General features: G+C 44.2%; 1 protein-coding gene across 3 annotated transcripts in view; it reads right to left on the bottom strand.

Moving 5' to 3' along the window:
* Positions 1–5: 5 nt before the first annotated feature.
* TET3 (tet methylcytosine dioxygenase 3) overlaps positions 6–16,448 on the bottom strand; it is a 57,287-nt gene continuing 40,844 nt past the window's right edge. For all 3 annotated transcript variants that reach the window (XM_070765633.1, XM_070765632.1, XM_070765634.1), the window contains exons 7-10: positions 15,841–15,930; positions 12,812–12,949; positions 10,185–10,521; positions 6–9,322 (exon numbers count right to left, since the gene is read on the bottom strand). In XM_070765633.1, the coding sequence (XP_070621734.1) occupies positions 7,485–9,322; positions 10,185–10,521; positions 12,812–12,949; positions 15,841–15,930 (2,403 nt within the window). In that variant the 3' untranslated portion in view covers positions 6–7,484. The remainder of the gene's footprint in view (positions 9,323–10,184; positions 10,522–12,811; positions 12,950–15,840; positions 15,931–16,448) is intronic.

The following is a 16,448-nucleotide window of genomic DNA, read 5'->3' as shown; positions in this document are numbered from 1 at the left end:
CTGAATTTGAGTGCAAAAAATAAATATAAAATTTATTAAAACACCCACAATAGTTTAAGATATCCAGAATAATACATTTCACAAACCAGTTGGCTGTGTAACATAATAAAATACAAATTAAAAAAAAGGATTCATACTTGCCATTTTTTTGCATCCTAAAAATAAATTTGCCAAGACATTGATGGGGGGGGGGGGGGGAAGTATGAAAGAAAAAATACAAGGAAATTATACAAAATAAAATTATCAGCATAGACTTACTGTACTAAGGTTATCTACAGTTTAATACACAAGTCCTATTGCCTTGAGACATTGTAAATCTACCGTTGTCAACCAACCCCAGATAAAACTTCATTTCAAGTAGCCACAGTCAAATCAACAAAGAAATCTTCACCTGTGGTCACCAGGTGGCCTCCGCTGGAGGCCTCCTTTACCAGAAGTGAATTCAAGGAGACAAGAAATCTCACCCCTTGAGTAGTCACAGCCTTCGGTTAACTAAACTGCCAAATCCAAACTGGTCTTTTCCTCATTTCTTTAATGTAAAAAAAGCATTTAAAAGACTGATATAACATTTGTTTAAACGACAGACATGAATGAAAAATAAATGCCAAAAGCCAGCTAAATAGATATTTCCACAGACTGAATAGCTGGGAGAAAATCTCCAAAAGCAGGTGCTAAAATGAGAAAAAGCAACCAAATACCATAAAATAACAATAAATCCCTGATACTGGAGCAGAAGAAAACATAGCCAGTTTGCTTTACTATGCTTGGGCAAGACTAATAAACATTTTTTTTAAAAAAATCTGTCTTGATCGTGAAATAATAATATTTCTCCATACAAAAAATGACAATGCATTCATTGCTTTTAAAAGGGACAGCAATAAGATAAATTTGCTCGCCACTGTAACAGCTACAATTTGAAAGCAGTGTTCCAGATATTAAAAGTGTAAAATTGTATCATTTAAGGATATTTTTTACTGAAGGTTTAATCCCTTTAATCACTAACCTTTTGCATATTGGGTTCAATTTTGTCATGATCATTCATCTTGCTTTCATTTTACTAATCAGCCACACAAGAATCACCAGATGGTAGCTTTGAAAACTCATGTCCTTTTTGGTTATACATGATAATAAAACAAGGATCCTGTTGAACCTGTCCCAAAAACTTATATAAGGAAAATAGGGTGGGGGTTTTTTTCAGAAAAGGAGAGAAGAACTTGTTTAAATTTATCAATTATGCCAAATTTTTATTTTTAACTAAAACAACTATTTTATTACTGACCATACTTTTCTTAAGATGTTACTTCTAAAACTAGTGGGTCACATTCTGCTAGGAGCTACTTCAGGAAGGCCCTGCATGCTGTCAAGAATGCTCTAGATATTCCTCAAGATACTTTATTAATATTGAAAGTGAGAAATTGCCCAAGAATAGAATGCAAAAGGCTGTACAGTTACTGAGATGTCAAGTACAGTGTTGAATTAATAACATACATAACCTTATTTCTAATATTTGCAGCCATGCCATTATTTATAACTGAATCACAGGTTGCCACAATACTCCGTTTTCTGAGGTATTTTGAATGTATTGTGGTAACAACAAGCTTATATGAGAAAATCCTGGTTCTATACACTTTAAGCAAATTCTGTGAACAAAAGTGAAAAAGAGAGACTGAAGAAATGGAAAATAAATAGCACCAAAATAGTATTTTGTAAAAGTTTTAGATATATCTACTTACAAACAGCAAATACACAAAGCCAAAATAGCAGTTGAAGCTGACTTACTAGACTAAAGATTAGCCAACCTTTTATGATCAGATCCACATTCACACCACCTGCCCAAACCTAGCCTACTAATAGGCTGGACTCTTGATTGATATTGACCTCAATAAATAAGTTCACACTGAGGTGTAACTATGGTCCAAGGATTTTTTCTTGTGTAAGGCAAGCAGCGCTAAAGCTGGTAGCAATGAAAGCAAACCAGCAAGCCAAGTAAGGTGGCAACTACACTGCTTTTACAAAGAGCTGCTCTCTTGGAGTGACCTCAAAACTTCAATTAAGCACCCATAGTTTTGCATAATAGTTACCAATGTACAGTAATGTGGATTGTTGCACCATGCACACTTGCTAAATTGGCACAAGTGTTACTGTGAGTACAGTTTGCAGTACCTTATTTTCTTTCTTTTAAAGAAATTGGTTTTCATTTACCCATTTGTATCAAACAGTTTGTGGCTTGATCCCAAAAGCCCTTTCCAGAGATGTAAAACTACACGTCTTATATTCTTAAAACCAGCCCTACACGTGCAGAACTATTATTTAAACCAAAGAAATCGGAACTGGATCTACATACATGTACATGAAATCATATTATGCAGTTACATATTTTAGATCCAGAACTTTAGAAACTACAAATATTTAAAATGATCAACTATTCTGTTTTTAGTTAATTGTAGAGTTCTCTGATTAGATAACAGCACCTAAGCAAGATGGAATCTATCCCCTCACCTTAAAAAGTAACTTGTTTTTAAAGAACCCATCAAGGTAGCACCTTTTTATTACAAGATTTTAGTTGATTAAAAATATGCCTTTGAATGAGCTCATCACAAAGCCCATTCTGGTATTCTGCACCATCAGCTGTATCATCTCAGAATGTTCCTCTTTTGCCTTGAGTTGAGTGGGAGCTCAGCCCAGGCACGTGGGAGCCTTCCCAATCTTCCCCACTCAGTTGGAAGTAATGGGGCCCCTGTACACCGGGGAGGGGGAACGGGACGCATGTTGGGCAAGGATGTGATGCCTCCTTTTGATGCTTCTTAGCTGCCTACGTGTCACAGAGCAGCAACAAGGAGACACACGCCCATTAAAAGTTTGTAACACGTTTTGCAGACAAACAGCTACTTTTTGTTGAGTTGAAAACCTGGTAAAGGAATTGGGCTCAAGTGCTTACTTACCACTTGACTTTCCAATGCTTTGTGGGAAGAACTCCTGATTTTACAAAAAGAGATTCCAAATGCCCAAAGCAGAGATTGTGTCTATAGCCGAACAACCTCAAACTCCTCCCAGAGAAGTCAATGAGAACTAACGAAGTCTTCGTGTGCAACACAATTCAACGTTTCAAGAATTTTCCCAGGGATTATGGATTTGTTTTATCTATAGCACCAGGGTTAAGCTTGATGGCACTCAATAATCTCTTTCCATCATTATATCTCCTCCAATACATTTCAGCATTATATTTACTTATTTTGCTGTTGATTTATGAATGTTCAGCTACATTTGACACATCAGTTCAGAAGACAATGCTTGGAGCATTTGTTCCTGTTTCTGGAGAAGACAGTGCAATGACCAGGATGCCTAGCACCTTGACTTCCTACATCTCAGGATAGTCAGTCACAAGAGCAAACTGGCAGTGCTCACCAAGCTTACTGCAAAAAATTAATAGCATCATTAGCCCTACAGATCTCCTTGTGAGTTGACATAGCAGCACCCCATTGGGTCAACTTTGAACCTTAAGACGCCCTTTACCCATACACATACAAATAAACTGTGTCCTACAATTTTCTGAAACCCAGAGAAAATAACCGGCATTTGAAAGAATTCCTAACTTATATCCACAACGCTAAAGCAGAGAATCCCGTGCATAGATCTATCTTTCACATGTAATTCTGAAGCAGACTTTCTTTTCACAATTGAGATACGAGGTAGGTTTTATACATAGCATGAAAACAACCTCAGAGAGCAGCTGACCTTTTTTGTATTAAAAACATAAATTTATCTGGGATCAGCCTTGTTTTTATTTAAAACATCTTTATGTTAAGTCAGGCATGTGAAAAAATATAATCAACCATGGAATCCATGGTAGGTAACTCTGATATCTGTGAATTTTCTATTTGTATTTTGTATTGTACATGTTTACTTTGAACTGCAGTAAAGAATGTGCCAGGTTTTGATGGCATTCACATTCTATAGATTTAATACTGACTTAATGACCAGATTTATTTATATTTGTACTACAGTCACTCAGGCCTTGGAAAGGTATGCTATTTCAGTAAAAACTAACGATTCCAGTTTAACCTGCTTTGGACTTTCACAAGTTTGAATGACGAACATAATTTGGTCCTTTTTGATTATTAGTGAAAAATAAAACAAGTTGAGGAGCTGGCCTTTGCGTTAGCTTTTCTCCTTTTCTAAACTGACCTGGACCAAATAGGGACCTACCAGCTCAACACCTCTTGACCCTTAGGTAGTCCCTGGTTTTTGAAAACTTGCAATATGGAACACTCCTTTTGTGGAAAGTCCATCCAGCTCAGAAAATTATAATCTCAAGGCTGGACAGTTCCAAAGACAGAAGTTGAATAACTAACATAGATGTATTGGAGTCCCTTCTATTCCATATTCACTTTTACAAATTCTTGTTCTCTAAAATAATCTAAGTGAAGCTTTCAGGTCACCCCAGCAACGTTTACCAAATGAGACACTAAACTAAGGAATTTACATAAGCTTTTCTAGTTCATAGTTCCACCTCACCACTCTCAATGAAAGAAACAGGCATGAAGCTGGCCTAACAAGGCAGAGAAATTGTGTCTCGTGACTGGTCCTTCAGGGGGGGGCACCATGACGGACTGCAAGGCCCAGTTTGAATGCCCTGCTTGAAAGCAACCTCTTCTCAGGACCTCCCCTCCTGCCAACCCTCTTAATTTGAAACAAAGCTGTTCTGGTATCTGGACTCTCAAGTGATACAATTCAGAACCAATGATTAAGCAACGGTTTTACTTTGGGTTTAATTGAGCCTCTGGTGCAGATGCCCTGAAACCTGGCTGATTGACACCAATCGGAAACTAGTGGCTGGCGTCAGTATAATCCTATGACACTCCGAACATTTCCTATAAAATCTGCCTTGGAATAATTCTTAACAGTTACGATATGCTCATAGGTATGCATACAAAATCAATTATAATTCATTGATTCTCCTTGCCCAAATATAAGCAATTTTACAGAATACAGTAAACAAAAGAAATTAAGGACGGAAAAGCTTGTTAAATATTTTGTTTCTATTTACATTTCTCCCGCAATTATCTGTTTTAAAACATACTGTTCTTCAAGTTATCGGGTATCTCTTTCTTTTAAATCTTGGTGAAAGTGCTTTAAAAAAAATTATTTTTTTGCTATTTACAATTTAAAATCAGAACCACATAAAACACACAGGATGCTCTACAGTGATTCCCCCCGTTGCTCTTGTTGCGAGACGCAAGGACTGAGAAAGTTTCCTAGTAAACAAATGTTATGTACAGAGTTAGATCTGCAAGCCATCTTTTCTCAAAAGGCACCGGTTAAGTTCAGAAGGTGATCTTTAATCACTTTGATTCTTCTGCCTTCTGCACCACTGAGAAACCACTCGTTTTGGCTTATGAAAGCCAGTGGGAATCTACTCTGGTGAAGGAGTGAGACCTCCATTTTCCTACAGGAAGACCCGTAGTAAAAGGTGGCAAGGATTCTTAAATTTATCATAAGAGTTGCCACCACCCAATCTGGAGATGGCACGAAAGAGAGGGTGGAAAGGTTCAGGAAACCTCCAGGATTGAGAGCTCCCCTCTCCAGGTTCCATGGAGTTCAATGGGTGTTTTCCACACAGATTCAATGGGAGCATTTAAAAACCAAATACTCTTCATGCTTTAGCTCAGAGCTTTTCTAGTAAAGGGTGAAATTCAAATGATTTGGGGGGGGGGAGAAACCATACAAATAATCTACTTACTCATGACAGGCAATTGAAAACATTTATACTTCTGTCATTGTGATGAATAAGTGGTATAAAACAAATGAAACGCCGAAAGCTATTTTTAATGTGGTTTAAGCAAAATGATGAAACCGGACTGAACTGAATGGCATTCTAATTTAGGAAGGATGTTCTTCCGCCATCACTTTAGGCCAGGGAATGTCTAGCTCCAGAGATCTGTGGCCACCTAGGTAGACCAGGCATCTAATTAACAGAAGACTAAGAAGGATAGATCAGTTTTAAACACTGGACTCAACATTTTCAAAGCACCTGCTACGCTGTTCTGAATTAGTTCCCAAATAAGTTTACTTCTCCTTTCCTCTCAAAGGTGGCAAAATAAATCTTGCAATACATTTGTTTATATTTTAGAACAACTAATTGCAAAGGGAACTATTTTAATTTGGTAAGCCTGCACCACTGGAAAATACAAAACAAAGTCCCCCTTTTAATCCGACTGCACCAGAGATGATAAAAAAGAGGTTGTGTATTTGCTCACTAAAGGTATTATTGAGTGGTTTCTTAAAGATACAGTAGTTTAAGCTGCCATTTTATTATTACCATTGCTTGTCACTATTATTAAAAGCATAACTAGTTTCCTATCCCAGGAAATTAGTATCGTTTATATAGTACAGTGCTGCAAACTTAAAAATTAAGTTAAATAGCACTGCAAACAAAAGGGGGGATCTTATGTCCTTACTACGTAGTTTCATTCATCTCACGGGATAAAGAGCAAGGAATCTGGATGCCAAAGGTCATTTTACCTAAGTTGGCTTTCCGTGGATTTTTCTTGCCTTCCCCCGCCTTCTCTAAGAGAACTACTTCGTTTTAAAACTTTTTCCTCCCTCCAAATTAAACTGGATTCATTGAGTAAATTATTTAAAATGGTAAAACTGCTGCCTGTGGTGTAAATCACTATCCTTTTCTTCTACATGATGATAGAGATAAAATGTGCCTTGACATTTACAAAAGCAAAATGTATCTGCTGGTAGATTTCATAATCCTCGGTTTTCCTTCCTTTTTTTCTGCTCGAGCTTCACTATTGATGCAGTAGAAGACTAGAAAGGGTCCAGCTCATCTCACTGAGCTCTGAAGCAGAGGAGACAATGGCAATTGAACAGTTTTAAACACTGCTCAGACAACTGAGCAGGAAATGGTGGCTTATCTGGAACGGCTCTGGGCCTTCTCTCCTCCTTCTATCAGCCAGCGGGACCTACTGAATCAGTAAGAAACCACCAGGCATCGACCACTGAACTCTATTAAACAGTCCTTTGATTGAATTGGAAACTCGTGTTTCCGGGTGGTCTCCAAAGAAAGGTATCTACTAGCCCCAACAGGTGCAAATTTGTACCTGATTTATTATGGAGTGTTGTCGGCTTTGTTAATCACATAATCTGCTTCAGAGTTGCAATAATTGCAGTTAAAAATCCAATATACCCAAGTATTGGACATGGAATTAAAAAGCTATCCTTTTTAAAAGGACACTATAAATTTCTTTCCCCATTATTGTGATGTACAGATTTAAAATGCAAAGATATAAATACTAGATTACTGAAAAAGATTGACAGCAATACATTTCTTTAACTTAACTCCAAGTGAAAGCACGGAAACTCCACACCTGGCTTGATATCCTGTTTCTCTCCAGAGGAAGAAGCACCACAGGCCAGCACTGGGTTTCAGTGCCGCCCGCGTTGAGGTAAAGGGGCCCTGGAGAGTCGTCCTCTTCTCATATCCAGCGGCTGTACGGCCCTGTGACCTTGGTGCAAGCGTAGGAGGAGACAGTGACCGCCGAGTGGGTGGGGATGGCCAAGGCCTGCCTCTTTGGGACCACGTCTCTCTCCTCCTTAGGCTGGGGCTCCGTGGCCAGGTCGCCCCCCCACTTGCGCTTCTTGCCAAGGCCCTTGAGGTCCGGCTGGAGGCCGAGCCGGGCTGCCTCCTCCTGCCTGGCCCTCGCCCGTTCTGCCAGCTGCTTCATTTTTGCTTCCCAGAGGGCAAGTCCGTGGCTGGGCTGGTTCAAGTTTTTGTGCTGGTAGAATACCAGAGAGATGCGTGTGGGGTGACACCGGTTCGGCTTCTTCAGTGGGGTGGTGGCATGCAGCTCTCGCCTTGCACACTCGATGAGGATGGAGCCATGGGCTGGAGCCACCGCCACCCCACCAATGTTTTTATCCAAAAAGTTGTGTTCGCTGTCTGACCAGACCTCCTCATCATCCTCTTCCTCCTTGATGTTCTTCTCAGGTGTTTCTTCCATGCTGTCGTCCAAACTAAAGGAATCCCAGGGTCTTTCAACCCCCAGCAGTGATGCGCTTCCTTCTTCTTTCACGGGAGCAAACGGGGGCTTCTCCCCACAAACACTGGAGATTGTGGAGGGCAATGACGCGAAGGAAGCCCATGGTCTGCTCTGTAAGCCCCCGCCGTTTGGGGTTGGAGTTCTCCTCTCGTCTACTTTGCTAGAATGCCAAAGTTCATCTTGAAGCCTGGAGCTTCCTTTGGTGGAGCTGAAGTTCAGTGGCCCGAGACTCCAGGCTTTCTCCTGGAGGTCTGAATTGGCAGGAAACAGCGAAGGGCTTTCATCCACTTTGCAAGGGCTCCAAGATTTCCCCAGCATATCAGGGCTAGGGGACAGATTCTGCCCCTCCCCAGGAAACAAATGCCACTTTTTCCCCATTAGGTAGGATTGTGATAACCTGCTAACATTTGAATGGGAGCCAAACACGTTTGACTTATTCTGGGTTCTTCCATTAAGCATGCTGACACTGTCGTTCGGGGCAAACACGTCCCACGAGCTTTCACTATGACTATTTCTCTCAGGTTGGGACTGGTTTCTGCTGACTTTATAAGGGCTCCATTGTTGCTCTGGACCAGCATTCTGAGATAACCTGGATAAATCAGTTGGGCCCAGGTTTGAATTTAGGCCATTGAGAGCAGGAGATTGAGGAAGGGACTCTGCTGCGTGTGCCAAGGGATCCACTGGTTCTTGCTTGATTGTTCGGCTGCTGAAAGAGTTTGTGTTTTGTGCAAATGACGAGGCTTCTGCAGGGACTGAGTGGCACCGCTGGGGCACCGCTGGGGCCTTGCTTGCATGTCTGCTGGCTTTCTCGTAGGTGCGCTGGTGGTGATTTTTGCTCCGTACGATGGGTGCTGTGTCATCCAGTAGTTGAGTATTTCGGTAAGCCTGGCTCAAATTCTCTGGCAGGTTTTGGATGTGGGGCTTCTTCTCATAGGGGCTGCTGATCCAGGGCGCGTTCTTGTTCTCACTGTAATTCAGAAAGTGGGAGTGGAACACAGGGTTGCTGGAAAACCCATAATATCCGAAAGATGGAAGAGAGAACTTTGAGTGCAACCCATTCACGGAAGGCAGGTTAGGTTGTGCATAGTACGAGTGATAAGAGTAAACGCTGTTCATGCTGTACGGGTCGGAGGGCCTGCAATTGCCCAGCACCGAATAGCTCTCCACCACTGCGTTCCCGTTGTACTTCAGTGCATTATAATGACTCTGAGGCTCCACCTTGATGGCAGGTTTGATGGCAGCTGGCTGGGAGAATCCACCTTTCAAAGCTGTATCTGCAGATGCACAAAAGGAATCAATGTGAATTTGCCCTGTCGCCTCAGCTTCCTTCTCCCATTGTCTTGTCCTGTCAATTCGTGAAATAGGTGAGGATGAAAGAGAGAAAAGGAGTCCTGGACATCTGGGCTAGACACTGTGAGAGGCCGCAGTTCAGATCAGCCACAAGGCTAAACCAGCTCTCTCTCACCCTCGCCTATTATTTCACGAGTTGACAGGACAATGGAGAAGGAAGCCAGGCCCGCACTTTCTGCTTTCCTAGGCTGCAAGGCCCCTGGTGATTAATAACCACACGTGTACTTGGAGGAATTGGAACAAGACAGAAGTGGCGCTCAATTACTTTGCTTGCCATCACCCGATACCACCTGCAAAATGTATAGGGCCATCCGGGCTGCAACAGGTCCTCCCATGATGCAAGAGGCTGAAAGGCATCCTGGGATTCCTGGTGACGGGCCAAGCCCAAGCAGCCAGAGAGGCCATAGCCGGCCAGGAGGTTGTGGAGAGCAGGAGGCGGGAAGGCTACCTCCAGACATTAGCAGGGTTGAAAAAGAAAGGGGTGTGTGTGTGATGGCTCTCTTAAATTGCCCTCCCCCCCTCCCCCTCCATGGCTGCCCATCCTTAGCAGTGTCCTTCCATCTGGCCATTCCACCTTCCTCAGAAGCAGGAGGGCAGCCTGGGAAGCGAAACGATCATAAACGGCTGGGAGGAATGCCCCACGAGCGCCACCAATCGTACCTGCATGGAGACACCTGAGGCGCCTTGCCTGGGAGGGCTCTGTTGCCAGGGCACCGCTTCCGCTACCTGGGCCCAGGCGTCCTTCTGGGCCTGCGGCTCCCGTGACAAAGCCTCTGCTGTCCTTACCTGCGTTCTGCTGGAGGGCTGGGAACTCCAGGATGTCCTCCTTGATTTTTTCAGGCGTCATCAGTTTCTCTTTCTGCATCTTCTTCTTTTCCGCAGCTGCTTTCCGGGCTTCCAGCTGCCTCTGCCTGCAGGACTTTGCTGGCTCAGGAAGCCTTCTCACCTCTCTGGGGAAGGCGGTGAGCACCTGGATGGCCCCACTGCCCATCTTTGCAGCTTGATTCTCCTCACTGCCAAACTCGTCCGTGGTGGACATTTTGTACAAGGGAAGAACGTGCAGTTGCTCATCCTCAGGGATCTTCCCAGGGGTGCGATTGTCTTCTTTTGTCAAGGTGCACACCTGGAAAGGCAAGGGAGACAGTCACCCATGTGTGAAATTCCAACAGGCAAAAACACCGCTTGCTTCTCATGTCCAGGCAGCACTTTGGCCGGAGGAGCAGGGAAGAGCATCCAGCTGCAGGGGGCTGATCTAAAACGGACCTCTGCATAGGCAGAAAGGGCCTGACCGCCACATGCGGGTCTCTGGTCAAACGAGGAGAATGTTGCAGGCGCTGCTTCTCACATGCACACCCGCCCAGCCACGCCAGCCAGGTCCCGCTGGGAGCTCCTGCTTAGCAGCCCATTTCTGCAAAGGAAAAGCTAGGAAGAAATGGGGAAGTGGGGCTCCCTCTCTCTACTTGGCACTGCTGGAATCCTACCACTGCTGCAAATAGGAAATTCGACATTTGGGTCTTGTCTGGGGGAGATGATTCCCCCTGCCTTCCTGCTGACTCAAATCAAGAGCATCCTTTTTTTTGGAAAAAGGAAAAGAAGCAAACTGCATCAGGACCGCTGAGAAGGAAGGGACAACAAATATTTGCTTGAGACTCTACTGAAGGCGGCTTCTTTCCTGTAGCTACAAGGTCTGAGAAACCCACACAAAGCCACACAAAAAGAAGGGTGAACCTCAGCTGCTTTCCCCCCAACTTCTCCCGGTGGAACACTTGGTCAAAAAGAGTAGGGGGTGGGGGTCCACTGTACAGGACTTTTGTGGGGGCAGCAGAAAACCACGTATTCTTGAGAAATGTATCTCTTCTTTTATGTCCACTGGGAGCATCTGCACCAAAGACAAATTCCTCGTGTGTCCAACCACACCTGGCCAATAAAAGGATTTCTGTTCCGCTCTGCTCTAGAGCTGGGTGGGTCTAGGCAAAATCAGCAGGCCAGCGTGTGCATGTGTGCTGCAGCTGAGCTTGGGCAACCGCTTGTGTGCCCACAGATATGGCTCCGCACGTCACCTGTGGCACCTATGCCGTAGGTTTGCCATCACATGTTGTGAAGCTGGCAGCAGAGAGGGACCGCGAGGAGGCTGGGGAGGAACCTGGGCCAGGCCTGGAGTCTGGAGAAGGCTCGGTGCCAGAGGCAGAGATCCAGCCAGAACCTCCTGAGACTTGACATGAGCAAGGCAGAGGAACAGGGAGACCCTGTTCCCAATGTGCGTGTGCGCAGACCTGCCAGAAGGCAAGAAGTTATGTAGGAGAAGGGCTACTTGGGAGTAAGGCTTGGAGATGATGGGCCCCTCCCCTAGGCTATAAAAGTGGAGCACATGGAGGTGCTCGTTGCAGGAAGCAACTCTCTTCCACTTGTGTCATTTCAGTTCTGACTCTGTGTTTCTGGTTGGCCTTGCAAAGCTCCTTGATAATTGGTCTTTGGCAGCGTGTCAGGAAAGATAAAGGTTCATGTGCTCATCTGCCTTCTTCCGAAAGACTACGGCTGCAATCATTAATATTGTTTGGGACTTATTACGGCTGGGAATGAACATAATTCACAGCCGTTAAAATAAAAGAGGTTCTTGGGACACTGTTTGTGCTACATTATTTATCAGAAAACCTAGGTCAGAACATCACAGCTCTAAACTTTTTGGATAGATTAATGGCTGGAATCATATCAACTTGCATGTTATGGACTTTGAGAATTGTATTCTTGTTAGTCCCTTGTAGCAAAAACAGCTCAAATTGTCATGGCACATTAATGTCTGTAGCCTTGGTGCCCTCAGCTGCATTTCAGCTCTCATTTTCCAAATCAGCATGACCAATGTTCAGAGTTCTAGGAGTTGCCACAAGCCTCTTACATTTTGACATGTGGCAAAGTGACCATTGGCCATACTTAGAATTGCCCCAGTTGCAAAGTGGCCTATCTTTCACCCTCAGGGGGATACCTTTCGCCTAATACTACCAACATTTGAAATCAATTCAAGCTGGGCCTGCACTCTTAGTGTATCTGGTTTAATGGCATCTCCCAAGTCCCTTGAGAATTTTCCTTCTACTCTCTACCACACAGAACACCTGTTGAGCCTAGTGCATGAAGCCACCTTTCATTTTTGTATAAATAAATTCTGACTAGGTGGACTAAAGTGGTTTTTCAAGTGCAAAATGTATAGAAAACAGCAGTGAGGAGTAATTATGGCAGAAATCTCCATGTTATCTAATATTCCAAAGGCTTGACTTGGAAGGAGAAGGAGAGGCAGTTTTGCGAAAGCTTTGTTTTTCAATCTCTCAGGCTCGTTGCCTTCCCTGCGACAGTCTAACCAGCGTTTGTCCCTTCTGGAATACCTCCCAGGCAGAACGGAAGACAAAGAAATCGCCCCTTACCACCGTGCACCCATTGTAAAGGTTGTGCTGGTCCTTGTGTGCATGAGCACAGAAATCCATGCACGCCGTCACTCCAGAGAAAGGCCGCCCCTCTTTCAGTCCCAGTCGGCAATCTATTGCTACATCCTCATTGGCAACCTAATCAAAAGGAAAGGAAAGAGGTCCGTGTTATTGCAACGGCCTTCACATTTTGGCCTCAATGTGGCTGACCCTCTGTCCCCTCGGCCAACTCTCCTCTCGGAATGGAAGCTTTGGGTCAAGCTTCATGTAATGCAGGAGGCCTGTGATCTGGCGGTCCATTGATAACCCCCAAGATTTCACTTTATAATGGCCCTAACTATCGTGACTGACCTGTAAGGATAACACGGATTTTCTAAACAAGTTGGGCGGTTTGAACCACAAGCAGCAAGGAAGGCTGTTCCCCTTCCTGATGAGCAGGTCCCTCGAAAAGCTGCAAGTCCTGACCACATTCCTGGGCAAGGGCTTGAGGATTGCGCTGATCACAGTTGGCCCCTGTCCTCACAGGCATCTTTAATGGCCCATTGCATCAGGCTGGGGTTCCATTACGTTTTAAGGTTGCAATCATTGTGCCAGTGTCCAAAAAGTCTATGGTCACCTGCCTTAAGGATGACCGTCCAGTTGCACTCACTTCCATTATGGTGGTGGTCTGAGAGATTGGTAAAAAGGACTACGTGGTTTCATGCCTTCCACCTACGTTTGATTCATTACAGTTTGCCTCTCGGAAGAACTGCTCTATAGGCGACGAGCTTTCTATGACGCACTTTCCTATGCGCCCCTGGAGGAGAATGCTCACGTGTGAATGCTATTTGTTGATTTTAGTTTGGTGTTCAACACAATCCTTCCTCAGCATTTGGTGAACAAACTATTAGGTTTGAATACTCCTTTATGTTACTGGACACCTGATTTCCTTATTGATAGGCCTCGGTTTGTGCGAGTTGGAAGAAAGGCTCCCCACAGGGCTGTCTCTTCGGTCCGCTATTATTCACTTTGATGACCCACGACTGCTGTGCCAAATCTGCTACGGATCATATTGTGAAGTATGCAGATGACACGTCAGTGGTGTGTCTATCTGGGACGACAATGAAGATGCTTACCGGGAAGAGGTGAAACCTAGAAGATTGACGGCAGAAAAAGACCTCATGGTCCATCTAGTCTGCCCTTATACTATTTCCTGTATTTTATCTTAGGATGGATCTATGTTTATCCCAGGCCTGTTTAAATTCAGTTACTGTGGATTTTCCAACCATGTCTGCTGGAAGTTTGTTCCAAGCATCTACTACTCTTTCAGTAAAATATTTTCTCACGTTGCTTCTGCTCTTTCCCCAACTAACCTCAGATTGTGCCCCCTTGTCCTTGTGTCCACTTTCCTATTAAAAACACTTCCCTCCTGGACCTTACTTAACCCTTTAACATATTTAAATGTTTCAATCATGTCCCCCCTTTTCCTTCTGTCCTCCAGACTATACAGATGGAGTTCATGAAGTCTTTCCTGGTAAGTTTTATGCTTAAGACCTTCCACCATTTTTGTAGCACGTCTTTGGACCCGTTCAATTTTATTGATACCTTTTTTTGGTGAGGCCTCCAAAACTGAACACAGTATTGTTCCAAATGGGGTCTCACCAGCGCTCTATACAGCAGGATCACAATCTCCCTCTTCCTGCTTGTTATACCTCTAGCTATGCAGCCAAGCATTCTACTTGCTTTCCCTACCACCTGACCGCACTGTTCACCCATTTTGAGACTGTCAGAAATCACTACCCCTCAATCCTTCTCTTCTCTTGCTAACACAGAACTGCCAATACAATACTCAGATTGACGGTTCCTTTTCCCCAAGTGCATTATTGGAGAAAGCTCTATAAAAACAACCTGGTTCTAAAAGTTAATAAAACAAAGATCATTGCAGATTTTAGAAAGAGCTGGCAGAGGGCTCCTCCACTCAGTGCCAAGGATGCAGCTACGACTATGTATCTGGGGCTGCAAATGATGAACAAGCTGAACTAGTCTCTCCACACGTCACCCTTAGTGCAACTTCCTTTTTTCTCCTTCTGTCCTGGCCACTTTTTAAAGAGGCACGATTGAGAGTGTTTGAACAAACTGCATCCCTGTTTGGTTTGATGGCAGCCGTGTTTCAGATAGAAAGTCCATTCGGAGAGTGGCAAGGACAGCCGAGAAGGTGATAGGAAGCTCGCTTCCCGTCATTCAGGATACTGCTTAGACGTGCTATGTGCTTAGAGCTCAAAGCATCGATAGAGGCCCCACAAACCCACTTTAAGGTCTGTTTCTGTTGCTCCCCTCTGGCGGGGAGGTTTCAAAGTATTTCTAGCAGGACTACCAGATTCTGCAAGATCTCTGCTTCCTACGTCATCCGTCCGGTAAACTCACAAGGTGTACCTGCTTGCGTCCAGACTAGACCGAGCACTGGAAGACTTTCCTCCAGGGCAGGCGAGGAAGGGCAGCTCAGCGACTCACACCTATCCCAGGGGCAGGATTTGCCAGTCACAAGCCCAAACCCAGCCCATAATGGCAAGTGGGCCAGGAAAAACCTTGCTTTTATTCTCTTTCCAAGCAAGTGAGACTCACCGATACCTGGCATGCTTCCTGAACAGGTGGACCCGCGCAAGAGGCACTCAAACTGACTTGCAAGAAAGATATATTCCAGCTTGTTGCAAATCAGCTTTCTTACAAGAAGGCAACCCACTGGTAAACAGAAAGCTGGAGGCTAAACGGACGTTCTCCCATATCTTTGTACTGCATCTCCCAAAGAGGGCAGTTTCGACCTGCTGTGGCCTAAAGGAATAGCAACTTCCATGTGAAAAAGCAAACTCTGTGACGGAGCTCTTCCTGCGAGATTTGGGGACTGCAACCCTTTTGGTAGGAGTCGCGTGACTTTACTTGTAGAGCCTTTGAAAATTTCAGCTCCTGGATTCCGTGTTTTGCCTGTTGAAGACCGAGGGTAGAGAGATGCTTATCAGGGCCCCCACTGAATCATGGGAAAATTATCTAGGCACCTGGTTTTGATAGGCCTGGGGTGCCAGCGTCTTATACAGTGGTGCAACCTCCGTAGCTAAGTCCTGGAAGCTCCTCCTGAGAACTTCTTCCTGGAGGGAGAGAAGGCCAAGATTAGCTCATAAAGTGTCTCTCTTAGCAACTCCTAGAAATACCTCCTCTCTGCACAGCTATACAACTGTTTCTACACCCAGGAGAATTTGGAAATTAAAAGAGCTGAATGAGATTAAGGTTCACAGACTACCCTCTTTTCCTTCTCTGAAGTTATTAGCCCTTTCTCAGCCAGTTTGGTTTAGTGGTTAGGGCACCAGGCTGGACACCAAGAGCCATGTTAGGCATGAAAACCAGCTGGGTGACTTTAGGCCAGTCACTCTCAGAAAGTTGTTGTGGGAAGAATAAGAGGAGGGAGTATTATATAGGTTCGCTACCTTGAGTCATTTGTAAAAATGACGAAACACCAATTTTTTTTTTAAAAAAGGCCGGCAGTCAATCGCTCATTGTTTCCTATTATATAAAATGCCCCAACTTCTTTCCAAAGGTACCTTTATTGTTTGGAAAATGTGGTTTTTTCAAAGAGTTCGCTGTAGGAGAAATCTATTTCCAAACATCA

This window comes from Erythrolamprus reginae, chromosome 12, assembly GCF_031021105.1.
Source record: "Erythrolamprus reginae isolate rEryReg1 chromosome 12, rEryReg1.hap1, whole genome shotgun sequence".
Lineage (NCBI taxonomy): Eukaryota > Metazoa > Chordata > Lepidosauria > Squamata > Dipsadidae > Erythrolamprus > Erythrolamprus reginae.
This window is presented reverse-complemented; position numbering and strand designations above follow the sequence as displayed.